The sequence below is a fragment of the Chroicocephalus ridibundus genome, chromosome 1 (genome assembly GCF_963924245.1).
Source record: "Chroicocephalus ridibundus chromosome 1, bChrRid1.1, whole genome shotgun sequence".
NCBI classification, from domain to species: Eukaryota; Metazoa; Chordata; class Aves; order Charadriiformes; family Laridae; genus Chroicocephalus; species Chroicocephalus ridibundus.
In genome coordinates, this window is record NC_086284.1 from 182,861,365 (window position 1) to 182,884,664 (window position 23,300).

Below are 23,300 nucleotides of genomic sequence, written 5' to 3' on the forward strand. Positions count from 1 at the left end.
CACAAAGTCTGCTGCTTTTGGGCTGCATATGAATGCGTGAATCATCGATGTAGCTTCTGGGCTGCAGAGCCTGTCTGACGCTTTTAGCATTTACCGTGTCCTACACTGAGTAGGCATATGTGATGGATGCAGCTGGGGAACACATATATTGAGGTTGTGAGGTTTATATATATATTATGACTAATTAACATGCATAACTTTATTGATACCAAGACTAAAAAATGAATAACAGGAAAAAATACAGCAAATCTGCGAAGTAACACTTTTCTTTTTAGCTTTTATTCTCGTTGGGATTTGATTTTTTGGGGCATTGATTTAAAAGCATCTAATGCATTTAGCATTAGGTAGAAAAGTAAACTTTATGTGTACTTTTGGTGTACTTTTTCTGTACACTTTTTTGTATACATTTCTCTACGTACACTTTATGTGCACTTCTTCTGACTGACACACTGTCTTTCTGACTGATATGCTGTCTTTCAGACTCAGATACAAAGGATTTGCAAGGATTTGAGATTTTAATAGACCTCCCAAAGAGATTATAAGAAGATTTTCAAAGGGCTGCTCTACCCTCAACAGTATTTCTTCTCTCCAGAAATGATAAAAATAAAACACGTTCTGTTTCCAGAAAACTTTGATAGCTTTCATGATGTTTTCCTAAAAATATCTATTTCCTTTGTATTACTTAAGAATGTTACTCCTCCATATGGCTGAGGCTACAGATGCTACAAACAGCTTAAAACTGAGGAAATGGAGAAGCTTCTATTGGGACTGCTTATTTGCACACCTCACTGTTTTCATATATTCAGTGGAGTCGAATATATTTCATATATTCAGTGTAGTCATACTACTACATCATGATTGTAAGATCTGGCTGTCCATTCTTTGGAGACAGAGTGGATTTCAAAGGCGCGTCTTCGTTTTTGAGGTTTAGGCACAAATTTACGTGAAGGCGCTGAACTTACCAATGTCTCACAGTTAGACTGGCTTTCTTTTCCTCGTTTCCCCAAGGAAGTGTGAGAATATGTGTCAGTGATCATCACAAAGATGCATGCAGACCACAGTAGTTAAATGTTCGTATTAATGATATGGGTGTGTAGATTTCCAGTGGATTTTACCGTTGCATTTACCATCTGCGTGGTGGTAAATCTTCAGAGCTCTGGGGATGTTTGGAGATATTGCAGAAGTTTATATAGGCATCCGTATGGCCCTAAACTGGACAGCAGATATCCATAAAGAGATTTAGAGCATGGTGGAGCCCTGCACGATGCTTAAAATCTGGGAAACAGTGATGGGAACAGAGCTGTTATTCAAAAAATGAGAATTTTATCTGGTCTTGCTGGTTTTATACTTTTAAAAATGACACAAACCCAAGAGGCACAGGTACTAGCAACAGTAACACGAGTAACAGTGATGGAAACTAATGCTCATAGAAATCTTTGAGAATATACCTAAATTCAAGGCACGGCACTCAGGGGTGAAACCCAACCAAGAGTTTCTGCCACTTTCACCAAGGCAGGCTGGGGTAACACGCTCACCATCACACAGCAGTTCTCGACTGTAACCTCTTACAGTCCCCACCGACGAAGAGAGGACACATTTCTAACTTAATCCAGACTGCCACATGGTAAAGCCATCTGGGAGGATATTCTGAAGGAAACAGATGGAAAAGGAAGAGATTCCTCTGAATGTAGTGTAAGATTTACATTATCTTCCATGAACTTCCATGTAGTCCCCATGTTTATATAATTTATCACTATTTCCTTAGACAGCGCAGATTAGGAAGCCTGCATGAGCTCATGTTCTTGTTGTTAATTCTGAGTCTGAACCTCCCTCCTTTAAAGGGAAATTCAGTAGTATAAAAAGAAAACGGAGAAAGGCAACCGGCCTTAAGTGAAACCCAGCAGCATGAAGTTCCTGATTGTCCCAGGAATTACACTGTTTTACCTCCTTCTTCTTTCAGCCTCAGGAAGACACTGTCATGAGCGCTTGCTCACAGTGATAATTTTTGTTGTCTGCTATGCACCCACATCCAGCAAAACCGCAACATTGTGCTAGCGTAAGCATGGGAGCAGGGCGTATTAAAACCAGGAAGGGTTAAAGACAAGTCAATGATTTCACTGAACATCCCTCAGGCCAAGGATTAAAAAAAAAGAAATGTTCTCTGAGTGAAGACATGGCACACAATATAATTTAAAGAGTGTAACTTCACTAGTCATATTGTGATGACTGGGGATTTCTAAAAAGCCCTCTCTCTCCTTTCATGCATTCTTCCGTGCCTCCTCATTTTCTATACAAACATTTCCATTACTAATGGGAATGTCAAAGGGCCTCCTTTTCTCTGCCTCTGACCATGGAGATGCTGCTGAGACACTGTGCAGCAGCGGCTGCATCCGGCTGGCTGAAACACCCTATGGCATCCTACAGCATCCCCACTGGAGTCACTGCTTCGGGGAAGACAGGACAGGAAGATCCATAAAGGGAACCCTGGTGCTTTGGTTCAAACGCCTACATCATTTCACCATCAATTAAATCTGTCGTTACTTTGTTCTACTACCAAAAGACGGAGACCCGGGTCCCCTCTTTGTCCTCCCACACCCCAGCCCAGCCTCAGTCCCAGCCATTTCTTCCTCTCTTGCGGTAGGGCTCATTGCAAACAAAATACTCGCAGGAATAAGTGCCCGGGGAGACTGGAGAGCTAGCGGCACCCCATGTGCCATCAGCAGCAATGGCTTCTGCCAGGCTAGTCACCACCTCTAGACCCCTTTATCCCACCAGGCCTGGTGGGGATGAGCTCTGCTATGAACCAGAGCAAACCACAACACAAGCAGCCTCACGGAGCCTCTGCCCCCTGGATTTGGCCTCCTTTGCACAGCAGGGTTTAAGCCTCCCTGTCTCTCAGGTGCCATGGAGGAGATGGCTGGCTTTCTGCCCGCCAGCAGATTTACTACCACGCCGTAGTAGGAATAGCCTGATTGTGGCCGTAACAGTTGAAGGATGTAAGCGAGACCAGGGAGAGGAAATATCTTTTATTAGAACAACGCGGTGTGTTTTGAATTGTGTGGTGTAAGTTAGAAGGTTATAGATGGTAAGTCCTTGGGGACTGATGTTGTGTTTCTTGCATAAGCTGGCCTAATAAAAGACATTACCTCTCCTTGCAAAACTTACCTCACTTGAAAATACTACTACATTCATCCTCTATGTTTTATCTGCCTTGTGGAGACCTTAATATTATTGCCAGTGCTACGGATTCATCATTGCTGTGACTGTACTGATTTCTTGTGTAGAAACCTGATTCCTGCGCATGCTTTTGAGAGTTACATCATTTCACCCCTTCAACTCACAGCTAGGATGTTTTCTGTTTCTTATGTAACAGCTCCTAATTCAGATTACAGTAGACATTACAATCATGTACACGGTACAATAGCATATTAAAACCATAAGGTGGAAAAACAAAAGTATTACTCCCTTCTGAAAGCAAACCCCTTTCCAGAAAAGCAGAGGACCCTTTATGCTCTTGACTCAGCAATCATTCATCTTCACAGAGGTACGGCAGCACAGCCCAGAGACTCTGCCGGGCAGGGATGGACCTGCTCCCAAGCCCACGGGCTTTTCTCTGTTGCTGCCTATGTAACAAAGTGGTAGAGTTAGGGTGTTTGGGGTTTTTTTAACATGGGGTGGGCTGGGGAAAGAACAAGGAGGTGATCATTAAGTGCAGCGTTTGACCAGTTTCATGACACCCTAGCTTGCACTTTGTCCAAGGTATTAAAGAAGAATGATACCATCCAACAGAAGAAGTTCAAATGTGTTAGTCTTTATGATGGATCCAGTCTAGCTGTCAAGTTCAGCCTATTTTCTTTTGTGGATTTAGAGACTCCTTGAGACTGAGTGAGGAGAAGGGTTTTATACCTTTGCCCCCCTCCTTGCTGTAAGCAGTCCCCAGTTACTCATGTCCAGGACATGCAGAGATACCTATCACATGCTGGACTTATACCAGAGATACGTGTGCGTGTGCCTGCATTATCATGGCAAGGTGGCCGCTAAAGGAAGAGGACATTTCTGAGCAAGCACCGTTCGCTGCTTCCTCCTCTGGGCCACCACGTGAACTGTTCTGGTGGCTGTGACTAGCAAGCCAACAGCTGTCCCCCTGCTCATATGATCGATGTACTTCCCTTCATTCTTTACAGTAAGGGAGACCACTATAAATACTGAAGAGTTATTTCATTTAAAGATTTTAAAGAATGTAAATTAGCTTTTCTTACCTGAGCAGGCTTCTTTTGAACCACTTGTTGAGGCTGAAAAGTAAAACAAAAGCACGGTGAGAAACAAAATTCACGGAGGTCACTTCACAGTGATTTCACAGATGCTCAGAAAAATGTTTTCAGCAATAGAAATAAAACACAGGCAAAGCCCACATTCAGAAACAGAGTGATGAACATACCCAGCTCTCACACCCAACCTCTCCTACACTCACCTATGTGACCTTGCTCTGAAGTAGTTCAGAGGCTGTGGATGCAGAGGAATACGCTAAGTCTGTATAATTAAAACCAAGGTGAATTCTACTTCAGCATGTTACGTCTGGCCTAATTTTGTAACTAGCTTTTGTTGTCTCCACTGATGCTGTACGCTCTCCGTGCTCTTTTAGCTATGAGTGGAGAGTCCTGCTGTGGGGAAGCCCTCCCTGCTGGCCGTGAGCAGGAGCACAGCTCAGGCAGAGAAGTGAGGGACACATAACCCCATTCCCAAACCAGGGCTTCCAACTTGACCAAATCCAGCCCTGCCCAAGCCAAGAGGCTGGGACGGGCAGCAGCTCCAACCCTGGGAAGCCCGGTTTGGGAGCTCTAGCTGAATGAAGCCTGTTGACATGATTTCAGGGATGCCCATCATGGGGATGGCTGAGCGTGTGGCAGAGAGAACAGGAGGCCGTGTCCATCTGCCTACACGGGACCTGGTGGCAAAGCCATGGGCTCCTGACTGCTCCCACGCAGGAATGGGAAACTCCCACATGAGTCAGGAAACCCACCAAGGTTCCAGTGCCCTACATCCCTGCCCTGAGGAGGAAGAAGAGTACCGATTAAGGAACTAACACAGGCGCACTTAAAATATACCACTGCCGCCCAGGTGATGTGACGATCCTTGAGGGTGCGAGGAGCAGCACAGAACAGTAAGACCACAGATATAGGATGAAATCCTGACACGGAGAGCACAAAAGGGCTTTTCTTACTTCAGTGGGGCAAAGCTGCTGCCTCCCCCCGCAGCCCCCCCAGGACTTTCTGTTTTCAAAGTATATAAATTGCACCCAATGATTTTCTTCCTGCCCTTCCTTCCTGCCTGTTCCTAATCCCAGCCGTGATTTCAGTGCCTCGCTTGGGCAGAAGCCAACGTGCTGTCCCTCTGCATGGCCAAAAACCTAATTGTCATGACAGCGTAGTAGGAAATAACTGGAATATTTCTGAATAAACAGTTTAGTGTAACTGGCCTTTCAGAGCAATATTTCAGTGGGAAGGATCAATGAAAACGTAAATTAAATGTAATTGATTCAATTCAGCCTGCCCACCACAACTGTCCCATTTTAACAAGAGATGCTTTGTTTATTTTCAGTCTTTTTCTAATTCAGCAGAATCCTATTGCTGTTATATTGTTATATTTTTGTATCTGTGCCCCAGGCTCCAAGTTCTGCTCTCAAATAAATATAAGAAAGAAACTACGTGATGACTGGGTCCGTCTTTAAACTTCAGGGCGGACCCCTTTCTTTTCCATTAAATTCCCTTGCAATGGAGAAGCCATTACCAAGGCACACGTTTTACTGATGCCTTCTCCAGGTGGACTGCAAGCCCTGAACTCATTAACGGACATTTGCTGCCCTCAGACAAAGGAATGATTTGTTTTAAAGGAATTACAGAACTCATTGAGCTCTTCAGTAATCTGCCACTAGTGCTTTTCCGCTTTCTTTTTTTTTGCCCGCTCATTACACCTGTACACGTGTTTACTCCCAAACCGCAAGAAATCAGCAGACATTCTTAGAGGCTGACTGTTCTCTCCTGCTCAGAAATCCCCATATATTTTTGGCCATGCACTCTGCATTCATGTGACTCTCACACACTGTAGCTCAATGAAATCTCCTGAAAGGGCTGCCAGCTCACCAAATTTTCCATGAATTAGGTCCTGACACTTCAATGAGAGGAAAGACAATGTCTGAAACAAGGCCAGCTCTGGCTTTCTGCCTAGTATGTGTCACAGTAATTCTACCAGCTGCCCTTCTACACAGCACTTCATACTTTTCAGACCACCAAAAAGCCCGTTGAATACTTTCAGTGATAGCTGGGGCTCAAGCTGCCAGTGTGTTTTCCCAGCCTCTGGCACCCAGTGGCTCCGGACTGGACCTAGAAAGTTTTCTGTGTGTGTTTCTTTTGTTTTGTTGTTATTTTTATGAATGGCTTTCGCAGGGGACTCTGACTCCAGCACGGTCCTATCCAGCCATTCATAAAAAGCAGAGGGAAAATATTGTACTTTGCCCAGTTGGAAACCGTCTCTGATACTGACCAAGGCTTTCAAGAATCTTAGTCATTCAAGACCTTTGCTATCGTAGTGCTTCATGTCGAGAGCTCCCTGGCACCGCTTGCTTACTGCTGGCTGGGTTTCCACGGGATTTGGGATCTGGAGGTTCAGCCCCTGTTACGCTTTCTCCCTTAAATGGAAGCAGCACAGCTATGAAAGCCCAAAAGCCGGGCTCAGCCCCTCGGCCGGCATTAGCGGCACACAGCACCGACATGCCGGGAGCCGTGCCCACTCGTGTCACGCTGAGGGCTCCAGCTTGTGGCAGCTGAATCACTGCAAGTGCTGGCTGGCAGGGGCATTGCTTTTCCTGCTTCAGCCTGGCTGCGTGGGAGAGCTATCTGGGCGAATCCAGGCTGGATAAATCCAGCAAGGTCCAGTCCTGAGGGGACTGCAGTGTCCGCTCACTTAGGTCACCCCAGACGAGAAGAACTGAGGCGTACAGGAATAATGAGGAATTTCCCAAGCAACCCCTTTCATTTCTCTAACTGTTGTGGATGTGATGCCTTTGGAAACTTTTTGACACGCTACAGATACAAACGCCGTGACTGGCTAAGCTTTGTGTTCACTGAGTTAAGAGATCTTTTCAGGGCTTCAAAGCCGACACCTCTGATTCAAAAGAGCATTACAACTGCATGTTCAACTAGCTGGAAAGAAAGAGAATCTGTCTTGGTTATGGAAAAGACTGGGACCATAAAAAAGCCAAGCGCAAGAGACTTTGAAGAGGTGCTTTGGAGGAAAATGAAGTTGTATGCAAGACATGAGAGCTCTGAACTATTACGTATCCACCCAGGAGCCTGTAGAGCAAGATGGCAGACCTTCTGCTCTGCCAAAAGCTCTCTCTTATGTCAGTGATCATATGTATAGGGAGCTTCGTGCAAAACAAGGCTTTGACGTTTCATTTTTATCCTAAGTTTAAAAAACAGCTATTGTAACTGAATGTGTATCAGATGAAATTCCATCCACTTGAAAGCAAAATTCAGGGTTTTTTACATCACATGCAAGTACAAGTCAACCTTAAGTAGCTTTCTTAAATCTGTATGAGACATAAAGAACAAGTGGCAGTGCTGGAAAAATCCCATGACCGTGTCATTTAAACGTCTGTCATACAAGAACAAATCCAAAATACAGCAGAATTTCTTTTGCCATGCTTAAACTGTTAAGTATGTGAACTAAGGCAAAAGATAATAATTAAAAACTTCAGGATAAGATTCCTAACTTTGAACTGAACAAAAAATAAACCACCTAAAGAGGAAAATACAGCACGTTTTTGGTGGTTTTATCTTTGCTGTAAGATTTGGATGTTCAAAGCCCAAGTGCTTATCTTCTACAAGACACTTCTTCCACTTCTTCTCTGCGACAACATTCCTAATTTTATTTTATTTTCAAATTCTGTTACTTTACTCTTTGCCAATACCTTAGATGCATCCATACAGCCTATACAGTCACTGGTCAAATAATGTCTTTGCCTTCTCTATGAGAACAAAAGAGCAGCCTCATGCGATGAGTCCATATTCGTTGTGTACCAGGGGTCAAAAGTTGTATCAAACTCAATTTGTCACAATTCCCATTCACTGGACTACTTCTTAAATGGTGACTTGTCATAGCGTTATAAAAATAAGGAAAGATAAGGGTAAGCCTATGTCAACTAGTATGAGCAATGCTGGAACGCGTTTTTAACGATTGAGGATAAAAGCACGGGTTTGAATGGAAATCATCCCCTGACTGCTGTGCCTGGAGCTCCAAGGGCAAGCTGCACACTCACTGTGCTCCTAGATTTTGTGTTCGTGGCTTCCTCTTCAAACTGAAGATGTCTGACTGATGCTTCTTGGCAACAGTGACTCTCTGTTTTATTCCCACAGCTTGACACAGACAAGATATTCGCATGGAGGTAGCTCTGCTGGTGAGACTAAATGACCATGATGGAAACTAATACCCAGTTAGGATGACATTTATAGTGCTGACAGCTCAGTGTTGTGCAGAAATCATTAAAATAATTTCATAGGTCACCCAAACACTTGTAGTTCTAAATTAAAAGATGAGTAAAACCATATTTAGTCTTTTTGTCTACATATCCTCAAAAAATCAGGAAGTTCATATTATACCAGTTGAAACCAATATAATCCAAAATAAATCATGTCTTCCAAGCAGTTCCATATGACAGCAGAGTAACTACTGTTCTGCCCTACAGCTTTAATTGGTTCGAGTCCAGCCCTTCCCTCCCTCTTCCAGCACAGAGTGATGCAGCCTTCCAGGGAGCCCTCGCCTCAGGGCAAAAGCTACTTTCGGCTTCATGACCATCAGCAGGGATCTACCCCATGCTGCACAGGACGGTTTGCTTGCCAAGCGCTCCTCTGGTCCAGGTATGCTCACGGCTTGGCTTTAGAAATGATCTTCCTTTCGAGGGGGTAGCAGAAATGCTTTTTTACCCCATCAATAGCGAGGGGGGATGCCCCCTCCACCCAAGCAGAACTGGCTTGTGCTTTGGAAGCACAGGTCATGAATTCTCCTGCCTCCATCACACGTTTGCAGTCAACTGGCAACCGTGGTGTCTGTGTACGCACACTGCTGTGGGTCATTAGGATCTAACAGCAAAACCATCTGGCCCTTAGAGTTCAAAGGAGATTTCACAGTCCTCTGTGCAGTCTCATAAATGAGGCTAATAGTAATCTGTGGAGAATTTTGGCAAAATCCGTGGAACTTTTATTCTCTATTTTCTATCCTACTTGGCACTCCTCTGAGTTTTTAATACCAAATACAAAGTCAGGTCATTCAAAAAATATTTATTAGCTTATTAAACTGACCTCCCCTGACTGCTGCTGGAAAACCCTGCAGCATCTCAGGAGTTGCACCAATAACTTTAGCTGATGACAAAGTAAATAGTACTTCAATTCCACTTGTGGAGGAGGGCAGAGAGCATCAGAGTTTTCCAATACACAAAGTGACTTTTAAGAGTTACTTGACTGGCAACCAAATTTTGTATTTTAATTGGCAAATTCAAAACACGCTGCTTCAAATGACTCTTTTGGTAGCCTGAAAATTCAGGTACTGGCACATATATCCAATCAGGTGTGTATATATCCAATGGAAGTCAAGCCACTGACTTCAGCAGGGTTAGGATTTCTTAAGTTTTGTTTACATGAAGCTACTTTCATGACATTTGCAATGGTTTTATGTTCTGAGAGGATAAAAACCGTGGAAGAAATATATTAAAAATAAAATTCTCTTTTCTTTTACACTTGTGTAACCCATTATTTTTCAGTTGCTTTGACCCAACCTTCCTCACAGAGGTAGATTTCCCCCCACTGCAGACCTTGGTAAGTACAAATTTAATGGTTAGAACAGGAAGGGAAAATCCATAATTTTTCTTCATCTGCTAGCTGAACCATTAGTTCAAGCACAACAATGCTTTAATCAAAATTCAAAGCACAGTAGCTGTTAGTTCAGTGCTCTGGATAGATGCTGTTAATTTTCATAATGTTTCAGCCAGTATTGGTTACTTTTCCATAAAATATTAAGGGTAGTGCAGCTTATGAAATACCCATTTAATGGGCCTTGTACTTGTGGTTAAATACTATAAGCAAAGTTTAAATTGGCATACTTGGCTAAAATCAATACAGTTTGGCAGCAGGAGGATCTGTTGTTGCTGACTGCTCTTCTTCAGAGATACCGCTGCTCTGTGGTTCCCCTGTTACTTCGTTATCGTCCATCACGTATTTGATAAGCTTTCCTGATGCATTTTGCTCAGGTTTAGTTCAGCACCCTGTGCGCTTTTCTGCTAAAATATTAAGAAGCAATTTCTGCTTTTCGGAACAATCCTAGCACACAGTTCAGCACTGAGGTTTTCTTGATATACACCTACGGAAACATGAGCCGGCTCTTTTGTCTGGCAAACATCATATGTATCTGTCTATTTATAACTCCCTACACAGACAGACTATTGAGAAAGCCAAATAGGAGGTTCCAGTTACTCTTAGTTATAGCATAAGGAAAAAACCCCTACATTTTAGCAGACAGAAATAAATGATAAATTATTTGCAAAGAAACCAAGCCCTCATGATTCAGGGATATAAACCAATCAGAAACTACTTAGCTTTATACCTTGCAGACTTCTCCAGACAAATAACTACTGTGCAACTGTTTATCTCCAGACTATCTTGTCTGTTTGCATACAGCAACCTCTGTGTTCCTGTGTTCACCGTGCATTTCTCTTGGCCCATGTGGAAATGATTTCTGGTCACTACTAAACAGGCTGGATTTGAATTGATGACCCAGAGGTGAAAAGCACCATATCACATTACCATCCGGTTCCAACTTTTGTTTGAGAGTCTTCCCTCTCTTCTTGCCCAGGCACTTCCCGCTGTACAGACCAAAAAATCAGGGGAAGTTCCTGCTTCAGAGGCCACTCCTGGTGGTACCACTGATGGTGGCTGTGTGGAGCTGATCAGAGCTGCAGGACTGTCATCAGTGGACTCACCTCCGGACCTGATGGCCAGGAGCTCCTGAATCCCCCTGACCTTTGCACTGGCCTTCAGTGAAACAACAGAGTAAATAGGGCTGTAAAGTCCCAAACCAGACAATCTGCTGCAAAATCTGCTACTGTTTGGAAAGTGAGCTCTGAACTTCAGTGGTTTTGCTCAAAATCTAACTGTTGTCAAGTAACATTTCTCTTTCTGGCCTCCTACATTCACTCTCCTCCTCATTTTAAGGTCACAAAGACCTTAAGTCATTCAGAAACAGTGTCCTTGTGTCATTTAGAGATGGGAAAACATGCACGGCCCATTTTCCACAATGTAGTCTTAGATACAAACAAACAAATTCATTTCCAGGCCTATGAAAGCTTCTGCCAACAACAGGCCCAACCCTAGAGGCAGGGATGGAAAAGAACTGAAGCGTCAGTGATGGAAAATGAGGGGTAAACTGCTCCATGGGGCAGCCCTGGGACTACAGCAGTGTCCCAGCAGTGACTGGTGGCAGCTCTGCTCCCAGCCCCACATCTCCACCACAGTGCTGCTGCAATGGCCACGCCACTGCCCGGAGCTGCCTTCCTTCACAAGAGCCTCTGAAGGAGAATACTGGTGAAAATACAACATGCGATTCAAGCCAAGGAGTCTCAGTGTCCTCCCTTGGGAATGTCTGAGTGGCAACCTGTGGCATATTTCTTCAGTTTAACTGCATGTTAAAGGTGCTGCTGCCTCCAGAGATTTGTGCTTCATGTTTTAGCAAGGCACTTCTCGACCAGAGCAGGAGAGCATCAGAGCGTTAATTACAGAGATGTAAAGGCAGGTGCAGGAGACCATTATCTGCCTAGAAAACCTGCAGACTTCACGTACAGGAGAAGACAACCCAGTCCAGGTCCACAGCCTGGCTTGCATCCATACCACCTTTCCTGCTCCTGCATGGGGCCATCTCTTTCATGCTGCCCAAAGGGAAGAGCCCATGGGCTGCGCTATTTCATTAGCCACAGCTGGCCACCACGTTAGCTGGCAGAGGACAAGATGGTAAAGGAGAGAAGGCTCCCAACTGCACAGCACAGACGACTGTGGGGCAGCGCTTGAGGCTGTGCCCAAGCACTGTTCTGGTCACTGAGCACAGACACAACTCTGGGTCCTGCTAGGAAGAGCTGCCTCTCCCTTCGTCTGCACAAACCGTGGTAATGATACAAGGGATCCAGGCAGCCTCTTCTGCACAGCCATTTCTGCCCCTTCAGAGATGTACAGAGCTTACGTGGTCATCCCCAGGCCCGGCCCTGAACTCCTGCAGGAGCTTCTCCTTCCCATCCAGCCCATTGCCTCCGTGACCTCCCATTGCCCTGTGACGGCTGGGCAGGGTTTTCCTCCAAAGAAAAGGCACACAACACAAGGAAGGCCTGGCTGATTTTCTGCAGCTGAGGATCTGGCCTGAGGCATTTCTCTTGAACTTCTTTTGTCTGAGCAGATCCATTGGGTAGCCACATGGTTGGCTGGGGATGTTTTTGTACGTCTGGGATATACAGATGTCTGATAGCTGTCTGTCTATCGAATAGATTTGATAATTATTACTGCCTCCAGGAAACTGATGCTGCTAAGAGTGTCTGTCAGAGTCCGACTAGAGCCTGCTGACATCCTGGCACAGTTTCATAAAGAAGTCAGTGTCCAAAATAGAAATACATTTTCCACGTACTTGAAATACACCAGGAGCTTGGTGGCGAGTTGTTGTAATTAATCCACTTCCTGGCTTGATATATTTTGGGATCATTCTGGTGATTGGTATGTTAAATACTGAACTCAGTTCATACTGTTATTTTTAAAATGGAAATTACATTCATTATGTTCAAAGGCATGATTTGTAGGCACTCCTCGCAAAGCAGAAAAAAACCTATTGTGTTGCATTTCTGGTGTGCTTTTACCATTCACTCATTAATAGCAATTTCATCATATGCACCATTGTGAAATCTGTGACACAGTAACGTATTTGAAAATACGAAATAGCAAAACGATTTTCTCTTTTAACCAGCTAGAACCCATTTACTAAAAGACTGCAAAGTCAAAGTCTACAATATCCTATCATCAGCCTCTTGACAGCAGCAGAAATATGAATAGTGTCTGCGTACACATGTTTCCCTCGGTTTGAAAGAGAGAGAAAGAAGGGGGAAGAGAGGGAGGGAGAAAGAGATTCTGCTCTTGATAATCCTGGTGTCATTTTGGAGTTGTTCTACTTATGTCCTCGGACAGACTCTGAATTTAGCACAGTCTAGGAGGGAAGAATGTGACTGCAATTTTTACAGGACAATTACCTGACTGTCTAGCTACAGTTATTTAATAGCCTTTTGGAAGCTCCTTCTGACCTGAAGATCCTACTTGTTGCTTGGATCTAACAATGCGAACATCAAAGGTATGTGTGTTAGGTATGCACGCAAATCCCCTGCAGCTTTTTTCATAATAGTACTGAAACCCGATGCCACATCAAGAATGCAATGCCTGGAGCACCCTAGGACAGCACAGCCCCGCTCCCTGGTACAGCTTAAAGTGGTTTCCTCGCTCACAGAGCTCCATCCACTACTTGGAAAGCTGCCTGCTTTTAAACGTTACGGTTGCTAGTGAGGGCTTGTGAGCATTTTTACCAAATGCAGGTCATGTCAGAGAATAGGACTGCTCAATATTTACTCCCAGTTCCTGATAACTCTTCCATATTTTGTTGTTTCTGGTGCTCAAGTGACAAACTTGATTTTTCATGCCACAAAAAACAAAGCTAAATCCTGTCCTTGGCTAAATTCTGCTCTCGGTTCAAACCAGTTGTGGAGTCTGCCCAAAGAGGTAAATGCTTCCATCTCCCAACAAGTCACATTTTATTGTGCTTGAAACCTATGTGGTTTGGGGCATGCCAAAAATATACCAGTTGGTAGCATCTGTGGCTAGGTGGTCCTGGCAGCAGAGGTGAAAGCAGCTTGCTGGATGAAGAAGCAGGATAGCTGGCCTCCAAATGCTGCTGTAGTTGGCAGAGAGAGCCATATCCTTTCTGGGAATTAGGTACACTGGGCAGACAGAAGCTTGATTTGCGGCTGAACATCATCCAACTCCATGAGACCAGGTATTACATCAGCACCGGATTGCTTAACGGGAGCTGCAAGATCATTTTAGCATTGGCAGCAATGTGGTTAAGGATACCCTGATACTCTAGATATTAACTGGTATGGGAGCTACTGATGGTGTGGAGCAAGGTCCTTCTGCTGGTGGTCAGCAGGCTGCTCCCAGGCACTGAAATGTCGCCACATTCCTTGCCTGTGACTCCCCATCCCAGCCTCAAGCAAGGCTTATCTTGGGAAGAGAGCATGAGGGTGCACCTTGAGGCGAGCCCCAAGGATACCAGAGGTTGCTGCGAGCCCATCACTCTCCCAGGCAAACCCCATTGCCAGCAAGGAGGCCACCAGGGAAGGAAGGACAGCATTTGGAGGAGGGGTGAAGAAACAACAGCTCGGGACAGTGTGTGTCCTGGAAATTTTTGGCTGGTAGGGAACAGGGCTGGCAAGTTTTGGTTGGGTTGCACACTGGGAAAGATCCAAAGGGATGGGATGGAGGAATGAAAGTGGCCAGGAGAGATGGTGGGGAAGAGGGGGACCAAACGCCCACCACCTCTCCTCCTTGCACGAAAATGGAAACAAGGTCTCTGCACTGCTCGTTATATGCAAGGAACTGAGAGGAGACACAGAGAAATACTTTATTCATATTTCTTTTTGTCCACCAACACACACAAGAAGGCTGTACTGCTGTCATGTTTTTGGCTTCTTTTATCCTCTTAAAGCGTGTGCGTTCCTGACATGTTTTGAGGGATTTTGTAGTGTTTTTAAAAATTGAGAGCAATTGGGAAGGTTGGTTAGAAAGACTTTTTAGGTACCAGTGCGATCAGATGCAATTGTAGACTTTTAGGGGGTGCTTCATCTTCTCAGAGCATAAAAAGGAAGAGAGAAACAGGAAGGCCCTGCAACTGTACTGCCTGGGGGAGCGGAGGCTTACACCCCTACCCGCAAGCAGAGAAACAACCTGCCATTCAAGGCTGCTGACAGCAGAATCCGTGGGAGCTTGTGCTCCTCCTGAAGAAGAACTCAAGCCATCTCTCAGCACGGCAATCTGTGCAGAAGCAGGTCTGCTTCAGCTTTGTGGTCAGATGGGGCTGGCAGCGGGACAGCCAGGACGCTCACTGTTTGTTATACATGCACTTCGAAAGGGTGGGGGACAGTGATGGGATAAGGAGTTGCCCATGACTCTTCGCCTTTCATCACCTCCCAGGAATGTCTGCCTTTGGGGCTAATTTACATGCATTTACGTTAATAAATGTGCGGCCTTTTCATCCACGTTTTTCACTTTCATTCCCGTCTGCCCTTGCTGGCACATGCCCTTGGCAATTTGTGGTTATTGTGCTCATTTGGCATTGTATAATATAGATTTTTTTTTATAGTTAAGCAAACGCAGAGCTCATGGAAGTGATACAGTCTAGCTCCATTTTCCTTAGCAAATACTGGCCTTTTTTCTTTTTCTTTCTTTTCTTCTTTTTCTCTGTCAAAAAGACAATGTTTTGCTAACTGTAAACTCATTTGCAGGCTCGAAACTGATGATTTCATGAGTCTTCCAGATGCATCATCACAGTTCCAGAAAACTTCCTGACTGGCAAGAACGCCAGGACTCCTGTGAGATCTCCACATCAGGATATTATTAATAAACGTTCTGTACCTCACAGGCAACCTCCCCAAATCCATGTAAGCTCCATATGGCTCCCTGCTCAGCACTGTGGACGTCTCCTCCCTCTCCTTACTCCTAAGTGTGATGGGGCCCAACCTTTTGGGCTGGGGTTGGTTGAACAGTCCCTTATAGAGGTACTTAAGGCCTCTATGCTCAAGTCCAACCATGACTTAATACATGAAGACACTTCTTTCACATCCATGCTCATCCCATGACAAGATGATGTCTGTGCTTGGACCAACTGATAGACATGAGATCAGATGGGTGAACAGCGGGATCCACACATCCTTGAAGAGAGAGCACAGCAGAAAGGCGGCCATTGCCCCCTGCCCAAGATAAGGGCCTTCAGAAAAGAGGATGCAGAGTAATTTTGCACTGTTGATAATTTTGGCAGGGAGGATCCAGCCCATGAGCTTTAGTTTAACCTGCCCTGCCCTAGAAAACAGTGAGTAGGTCCATTTAAAATTTTGAACCTTCACTTATAGCACGGGCCAGTAATACCTGGGAGCGCGCTTTCACCTGCCTGCCATCCATCCTACACTCCAACTACAGGCTGCCAGCGTCCTGGGGGAGTCTTTAGTGTGCAGGAGTTACGTTCCTGGAAGAGCTTGGGATGCCAATGAACCACAGAGACTTTAGGAGCAAAATGTGTAATACATTCACCGATTAGCACCCCACAGTAACACAAATACAGACACGGACATCTAGTTCCTGAGGACTACAGAACCCAATTTGAACCTGACCTATTGGTACATAGCAGATAAGGGCAAACTCCAAGCAAAAAAACTTGTGAAGTGCCTAGACACCACCACGATGAACACGTTTGTCTGTCTCCTCATCAGTATCACTTGTGGTAGATTTCTTTTTTTTTTTCCCAAGTACATTTTTCTTAACCATCAGTGTTCCTTCAGAAATGGAAATCTAACTCATTACCAGATGTCAGTGGGAGACCTGTGATGCTGTGTGATGGGTCATAGCGGTACTACTCCTCAGTTCAACATGAACTTCCTTATGAAAAGCTTAAGAATATATACCAGATAACTGAAAACAATCACAGTATTTAAATACATAACCATCTCTGAATATCCTTTTCACCTCTGCAGATCCGAAAGTGATTTATACACTGGAAGTGGCATGGGAACCTTATAAAGGGATCTACTTCACTCTGCACCGAAATGCAGCCGTTTCTGGGATGAGGTCTGGCAGCTGTTTTAACAGCACGAGACAATGCTACATGCAGTTGGGGCATGAGGTGAAGAATAGCATATCCAGTGTACGTGGCAGGGAAGGAAGGATGTAATTATCCAGATTGGAATTTGGCCAGGACATTGGGGTCAAAACCCTGACTCTTTTGAAAAGTGCCATGGGAACGCTAATGACCACGAGTGGTCAGGGCCTTGATTTTACATTTCATCTGAAAAACAACACCTCCAATGACAGTCTTCTTGAGTACCATGCAGAGGCATTCATCCTCAGTGAATCAGAAAGAAAAGTGCATCCCAGCACAGCGGCTAGGTGTCCTTGGAGGTATTAATTTTGTTTCCCAGTTAGTCTATATAATCTGAGAGCCCAGGGGACATATACATACCCCTTGCACAGCACTGGTCTACAAAGAGAACAGAACACTGCTTGTGTTGGATGTATGTATCAGAAGCTCAGATCACAACCCCACTATTTTCAAAAGAGCAATACTCCTCCCATGACCATCTTGTGACTTGACTTCTGTTGTCTAAAACGTGAATCACACTGAGTATTTAATCTATGAACGGCTACTATCCAAACAAACAACTTTCTGTTGTGGTATTAGTGAGCTACTGCATTCTGCATGATTTAAGTGCATGAACACATCATTGACTTAAAAGGCTTTTTAAAAGTCACCGCCAGGTAAGCAGCAATAACAGAATACATATGGGTTTTAACCTGCTTCAGATTGAGGATATACAGCATCACTTTATATGTATTTTACTAAGGTGAAGGAATAGTACTTAGCAATGAGGACAAGTTGTCAGCCTGTGCGTGGGTAGTCACTAACACTCATCAAAGCTCAGCCAGGACACTGTAACTCGGTCATGCATTAAATATCTGAGACTAGAAATTATGTCCATATCTGTTTTTATAGATTTGGAGAGAGGAACTTAGCGCTAATGCACTAAGGTGGCTTATACCTTAAGACTGCTAATTTTTGACCAGTCTTAATTCTTAAAATCAAGTTCAGCAACCTACCTGCCCTGAACAGATACTACCCAGCACAACACATCATGCAATTCTCAACTAGCCCCTGCTGCTTCTAGGGCAATTCTTAGACTCTGTCAACTGGGAGCTAGACTTAATGGCAGGTGCCTCCAGGCACTCAAATGACTGTAGCCCTCCAATAGCTCATGAACTGTATCGTGGTGGACTACATACCACAGCAGTGGGACCGGGAGGAATCAAACCATGTGCTACTGAAGACACGAAAAACCACCAAAGCTGACACTTCCAGGCTGCCCAGCAAATATTCACCCAGCTACTGGCTCCATTTCTGTCTTCCCATAGCACTGCACAACTGGGGAAACACGCAATGAACCCAGGAAGTCAGGCAGACAGACTTTGGGCAGCAAGATTTTCATACAACACTGGGAGAATGGGGGAAATCTACTGTCTCTGCATTAGATGCTGCACAGCCAATTGCCCCACATAAAGAACAGGTGCTCCAAACATGGAAGACTGACAAAAGGTGAGCTGTGGAAAAGAGGCCCAGAGAGATGAAATACTTCCTCACAGAAGATGATGTCAAAGATATTACTGAATGCAAGTTTATTGGAACTGCTCTAGACCTCTATCACAGTCTCCATTTTCAAAATATGACTCAAAAGATGATGAGAGTTTGTCATCTTCATTCAAATGCCATCCATAGGAAGGAAGCCCCCTCTGGCCGTAATTCTAAGCAACCTGTAGTAGACCTTCACTTGTGATGGACCCCCACGGCCCATCCTGCACAGGAGGTCACATCAGATTATCACATGGTCCTATCTGGCTTTAGCATCTGTGAATCAAGGGTTGGACACCAATGTCGCTAGGCTAACAAGGGAGAGTGTCTCATAGAAACACTGCCAAGGCGGCTTCTTTTTCACAAGCATTTCCTTACATAGCTGCAACACACATGCATGTGCTGCAGAGAAATAATAAATTATGATCAAGGAAAATTAAAGGAGTTGACACAAAACCCACTAAGACCAAACGCACATATCTAGAAATCTCACATTTGTTTGAACAATCTCACAGAAGTGAACCCAATCCAAATCCACCAGGTTGATAGCCTGAGTAACTGCCCGCAGGAGAGCGCGGGAGACTGTGGCACTGAAGAAAATCATAGAATCATAGAATCACAGAATATGTTGGGTTGGAAGGGACCTTTAAAGGTCATCTAGTCCAACCCCCCTGCAGTAAGCAGGGACATCTTCAACTAGGTCAGATTGTTCAGAGCCTCATCAAGCCTGGCCTTGAATGTCTCCAGGGATGGGACCTCCACCACCTCTCTGGGCAACCCATTCCAGTGTCTCACCACCCTCATCGTAAAGAACTTCCTCCTAATGTCTAAAATGAACGCTGGAGGTTCTACAGGGGGAGGCAAGGTAGTATATAGGTCTTTCAGCTATGAAATTATATATAATGTAGGAACATGCAGCAATGCCAGTTTGGAAGAAATTTAAAATCAGTTCTTCTTTGCTTTAGATAGATACTGGTTTTGAAGACACTTGAGGAAACAATATTATGTACATAAGATCACATTAGATGGCTTTCACTCAAAGGAGGTGCAAGTGACGCTACATCAAGCAAACCTGATAGCTCATCTCCTTTTTACAAAATCAGGACCAAAATTGTGACTTTTGGCTGACAGCAATCAAGCAGAGTGCCCTTTTTTCAAGGCAAAATCTAGTTAACAGAAACACAGGCAAATTTGCTCCTGATCTCACTGTTAGAAGCTTGAGTGAATGTTTGCTTTGCTGGACATACACGAGTGCTAGTTAACCTGTCACCCAGCTAATTTTTACTTATTTAGTAATACTAATACTATTAATTATTCCAGATTATTTGCTTGTGCCTTCAAAAGCAATTGAACTCCATGTTAAACGTTTTCTCGCATTTCCTTTCCGACACTGCCTTTTCCGTAAAAAGAGCATTGCTGCATCTTACGTGTACCACCAACACCAGTGTAAACCCCAGCAACAAATACACAAAATCCAAGCCTTCTCTGGCTTGTTTCTTTACTCAGTTTACTGTCCTCTCATTGTTTTACTTTAATTGCTGGAGCTTGATACCCTACTCATTTTCCTCGGTCAGTTTATAATATCATTTTCCCTGAAGGTCAGAAACAATACCTCAGGAAATACCACCTGCTATTCAGGGATATCGCAGGAAATTTACATTTCCACTTCATGAAGTGTTATTATTTTGGACTGACAACCTACATTTATTTCATCATCCCAACGTGTTGGGATCCTTGAAAGCTAAAGAGAGAATGGGTGTCCTAGCCGGCCTCCCGCTGGCATTTCATGGTCATTAACAATCAAGAGTTGAGAAGACAAACAACTTGCTGCTGAAAGATGTGCGCCCCGTCACCTCCTCTGGAGTAGGGGGGCGATTCAGCGTCTTCGCCGGTCTCCCCCCTCTCATTCAGCTCTCCTTTGGAGCTGGGCTTGGAGCTGGGCTGCTGCCCAAGTGCATTCTTCCAGCCTCTGCAAACAGCACTGAGGAATGAGGTGGCGGATATGGCCAGAGGATTTGCTCTCTTGCAGGAATACAGGAGGCTTGAGCGTGGTTTCTCTAGGGAGTTGGATGGTTGCCTTCTAGACTCTTATTCATTGGGTGTGAGAACCCGGCATTTTGGAACCATGGGCAGTGAAAGGAAAGCCACCCCCAGTCAGGCGCTCGCAAGCCGTGCAACCTTCACAGCAGCTGTAGCCAATATCCCCAAAACAAACTTCAGCCCTTCAGTGTTTTTTCCCTGGAGGGGCATTTTGAGGCAGCCACCAATACAAAACTCCAGCAATTTTATTCCCTTAGCATTCTCAGCACCACTGTGAGGGGCTGGGCAGGAAGGAGGAGACCCATTGGAGGAAAGCTGCAACCCTGCACATTTCTGATGCATTTTCTATACAACATTAAGCATTAGTAGCCCTTTCTCCCAGCTCTTCAAACTGAAACTTATCTCTGGCTGTTCTGTTTTCTCCTCCCGCGGTGACGCTGGCGGGGAGGAACTATGCCCCGTAGGGCAGAGCAGAGCAAGTACCTGCTTGGAGCGACGTGGCTGCATGTCACATCCCTCACACGCGTGTCAGGAAGCGTCTGCTACGTGAAATGCCGGGGGGAGAGGGGTATTCGCAACCGCCTGTTGCTTCTCCCAGGGAGCCCACCCTGCTGCCCAGAAAACACACCTCGTGATGGGCATGAGGCAACCGGACCGAAGGTAGAAACGTGCTTAAAAATGGCTTTATTTGCAGAGGTCTGTCCGAATCCAGCCCCGTGGCTTAGAAGGAAGCGTGACTGTGGGAATTTTCTTGCACAGTTTCTTCTTGGCTGACCGAACACATCCCAGAGATTTCACTTCTGGGAGGAATGCCTTGAAGTGATTTTTTTGAATGATGAGGGTGTTCCATGACGTATCTCTATTTCAAGCAGCAGCCCTGGAGACTGCTGAGGGAGGGCAGCGAGACTTACTGGCCGGATTAAAGGCAACTTTCCCTTTGGCTGGCTGCAGGAAAGGGCACGGATGAGGCGGCAGTGGAGGAAGGCATTGACTCAGCTTCCCCGAGTCACTCTCCAGCGCCGCTCAAGCTGGGGACCTGCATTGCCATTGCCATCGCCAGTGCCAAGCCAGCCTTCTGCCGGGGAGCTCCACGTTATGCAGAGCCAGGGGTGACGCAGGCTCCTCTGTCCCCATGCAGGTCCCAGCTGCAGATGCGGCACTGGGACAAGCAGCTCCAAAGCTGTCCAACGTTACATGAACTCAGTTTGCTCCTCTCGCTGAAGAAAAGGGAATGCAAGGAGGCATAGAGTCACCGTGCCCTTTTTTCCCAGCCATGAGGGCCATCACAAACCAGCTGAGAACTTCCCCCCTTGGGGAGTCCTGCCCAGGTATTTGGATTGAGCAGTTGGCGCCAATGGCAAGGTCTTGCTGGCAGAGAGCTGCGAGCTGGCACGGACTCAGAGGCTGTTTGCACAAGGGCGGTCTTTTTTAAAACTTCAGACTGATAAAACTAATGACTGTGTTGAGAGATGCTCATAAAACACTGAGTCACCCCTTATTCAATTAAGGAAGCTGTCACTGATCTTTCAGGGAGGCCTGAATGGGTTATTCCCCTCTACGCTGTGCTGAACTCAGAAATATCAATCTGCATGACACTCTGGATGACCCAGGCTGGCAGTCAGAAAGTTCAAAAGGTGAGGAACACCTCTCAACAGGAATAAACAGTGACGCACACTTGGAAATCACCCTCAAAATTACAATTAGCCTGTCTGGTACCCTCTTCTGCCTGGAAGCTTTTGTGCTGCTAAAAAGGTTACCTAGGAGGGATGGCAAGAAATGACTATAAACCAGCCCCAGCCGCCTACAAGGCTGATTTAAAAATCAGGAGGAGGAGAAATGCCAATGTTTAATATTTAAACAAAAAAATATTTAATTTTTAAACATTTATGTTCCTTTTATGATTGTTAAATCAGTATTAATACAGAATGTAGACCATTTTATAGCCTCCACACCGGACTCCCCGGTCGCTCCCTTCCCAAGAAGTCTGTTTTTTAGGCAGATGAGCACTGCCAGCAGGAGGTTCAGAAATGCTGGTCTTAATAAATAACTCCAGAGCGAGACCTGCCGCCCTTCTTCAGCCACACTGCCTAATGACTTCAGTGAGAGTTCTGCCTGAGCAAGAATACCGAGTTTTGGCCCATTACCTTCAAATGAACAGAAGAGTTTATTTGTGGTTTGAGGTGCTTCCTCCTGTCTGAACTTTCAGTTTTCCAGGCTGAGCCGAAGAGGTACAAAGTGGGTTTCCCACGATCCCTGGGGTTGTACGTGCACTCAAAAGGGCTCCCAAATTACTCCCTTGAGCTTAGTGACTCGAGCTTGTACCTGTAACCCCTACCTTCACGAAGCAGAAGCAGTGGGTAGAGATGGGATGTCTTGACAATGAGCTTTGACTGAGCTGAACTGAAAATTAATCTCCAATGCTAGCCTCCAAAGACAAAAACTTTTCTCTAACATTCTTTAGCCTCCATCCCCTCTGCAAACTTATATATGCTAAGGTGTGCTGTGTTTCTAAAAAGCTCTTACAACCTATAGATGAAAACCCAGACAGTGCAGAAAAACTGGAGTCAAAACAACAGCCGACGACCACGCTTCCACCATTAATTTCCATGAGTTTGCTGTTCCAAAAAGCAGTCAGTATATACTTGTGAGCAAACCTCGCATCAGTCTGCTGCGTCCTACTAACGCCACGCAGCTGCTGCCCCCGTCCACCCGCTTCCTCACACGTTTGAACCTCCTTCACCCAT

General features: G+C 45.1%; 1 protein-coding gene across 2 annotated transcripts in view; it reads right to left on the reverse strand.

Annotated features, from left to right (window-relative positions):
- Positions 1 to 23,300, reverse strand: part of HMGA2 (high mobility group AT-hook 2) — a 121,302-nt gene that overhangs the window by 20,423 nt on the left and 77,579 nt on the right. For both annotated transcript variants that reach the window (XR_010069747.1, XM_063324057.1), the window contains one exon: positions 4,260 to 4,292. Coding sequence is in view for 1 of the 2 variants with exons in the window: in XM_063324057.1 (XP_063180127.1) it covers positions 4,260 to 4,292 (33 nt within the window). In the remaining variant the exon portion in view is untranslated. The remainder of the gene's footprint in view (positions 1 to 4,259; positions 4,293 to 23,300) is intronic.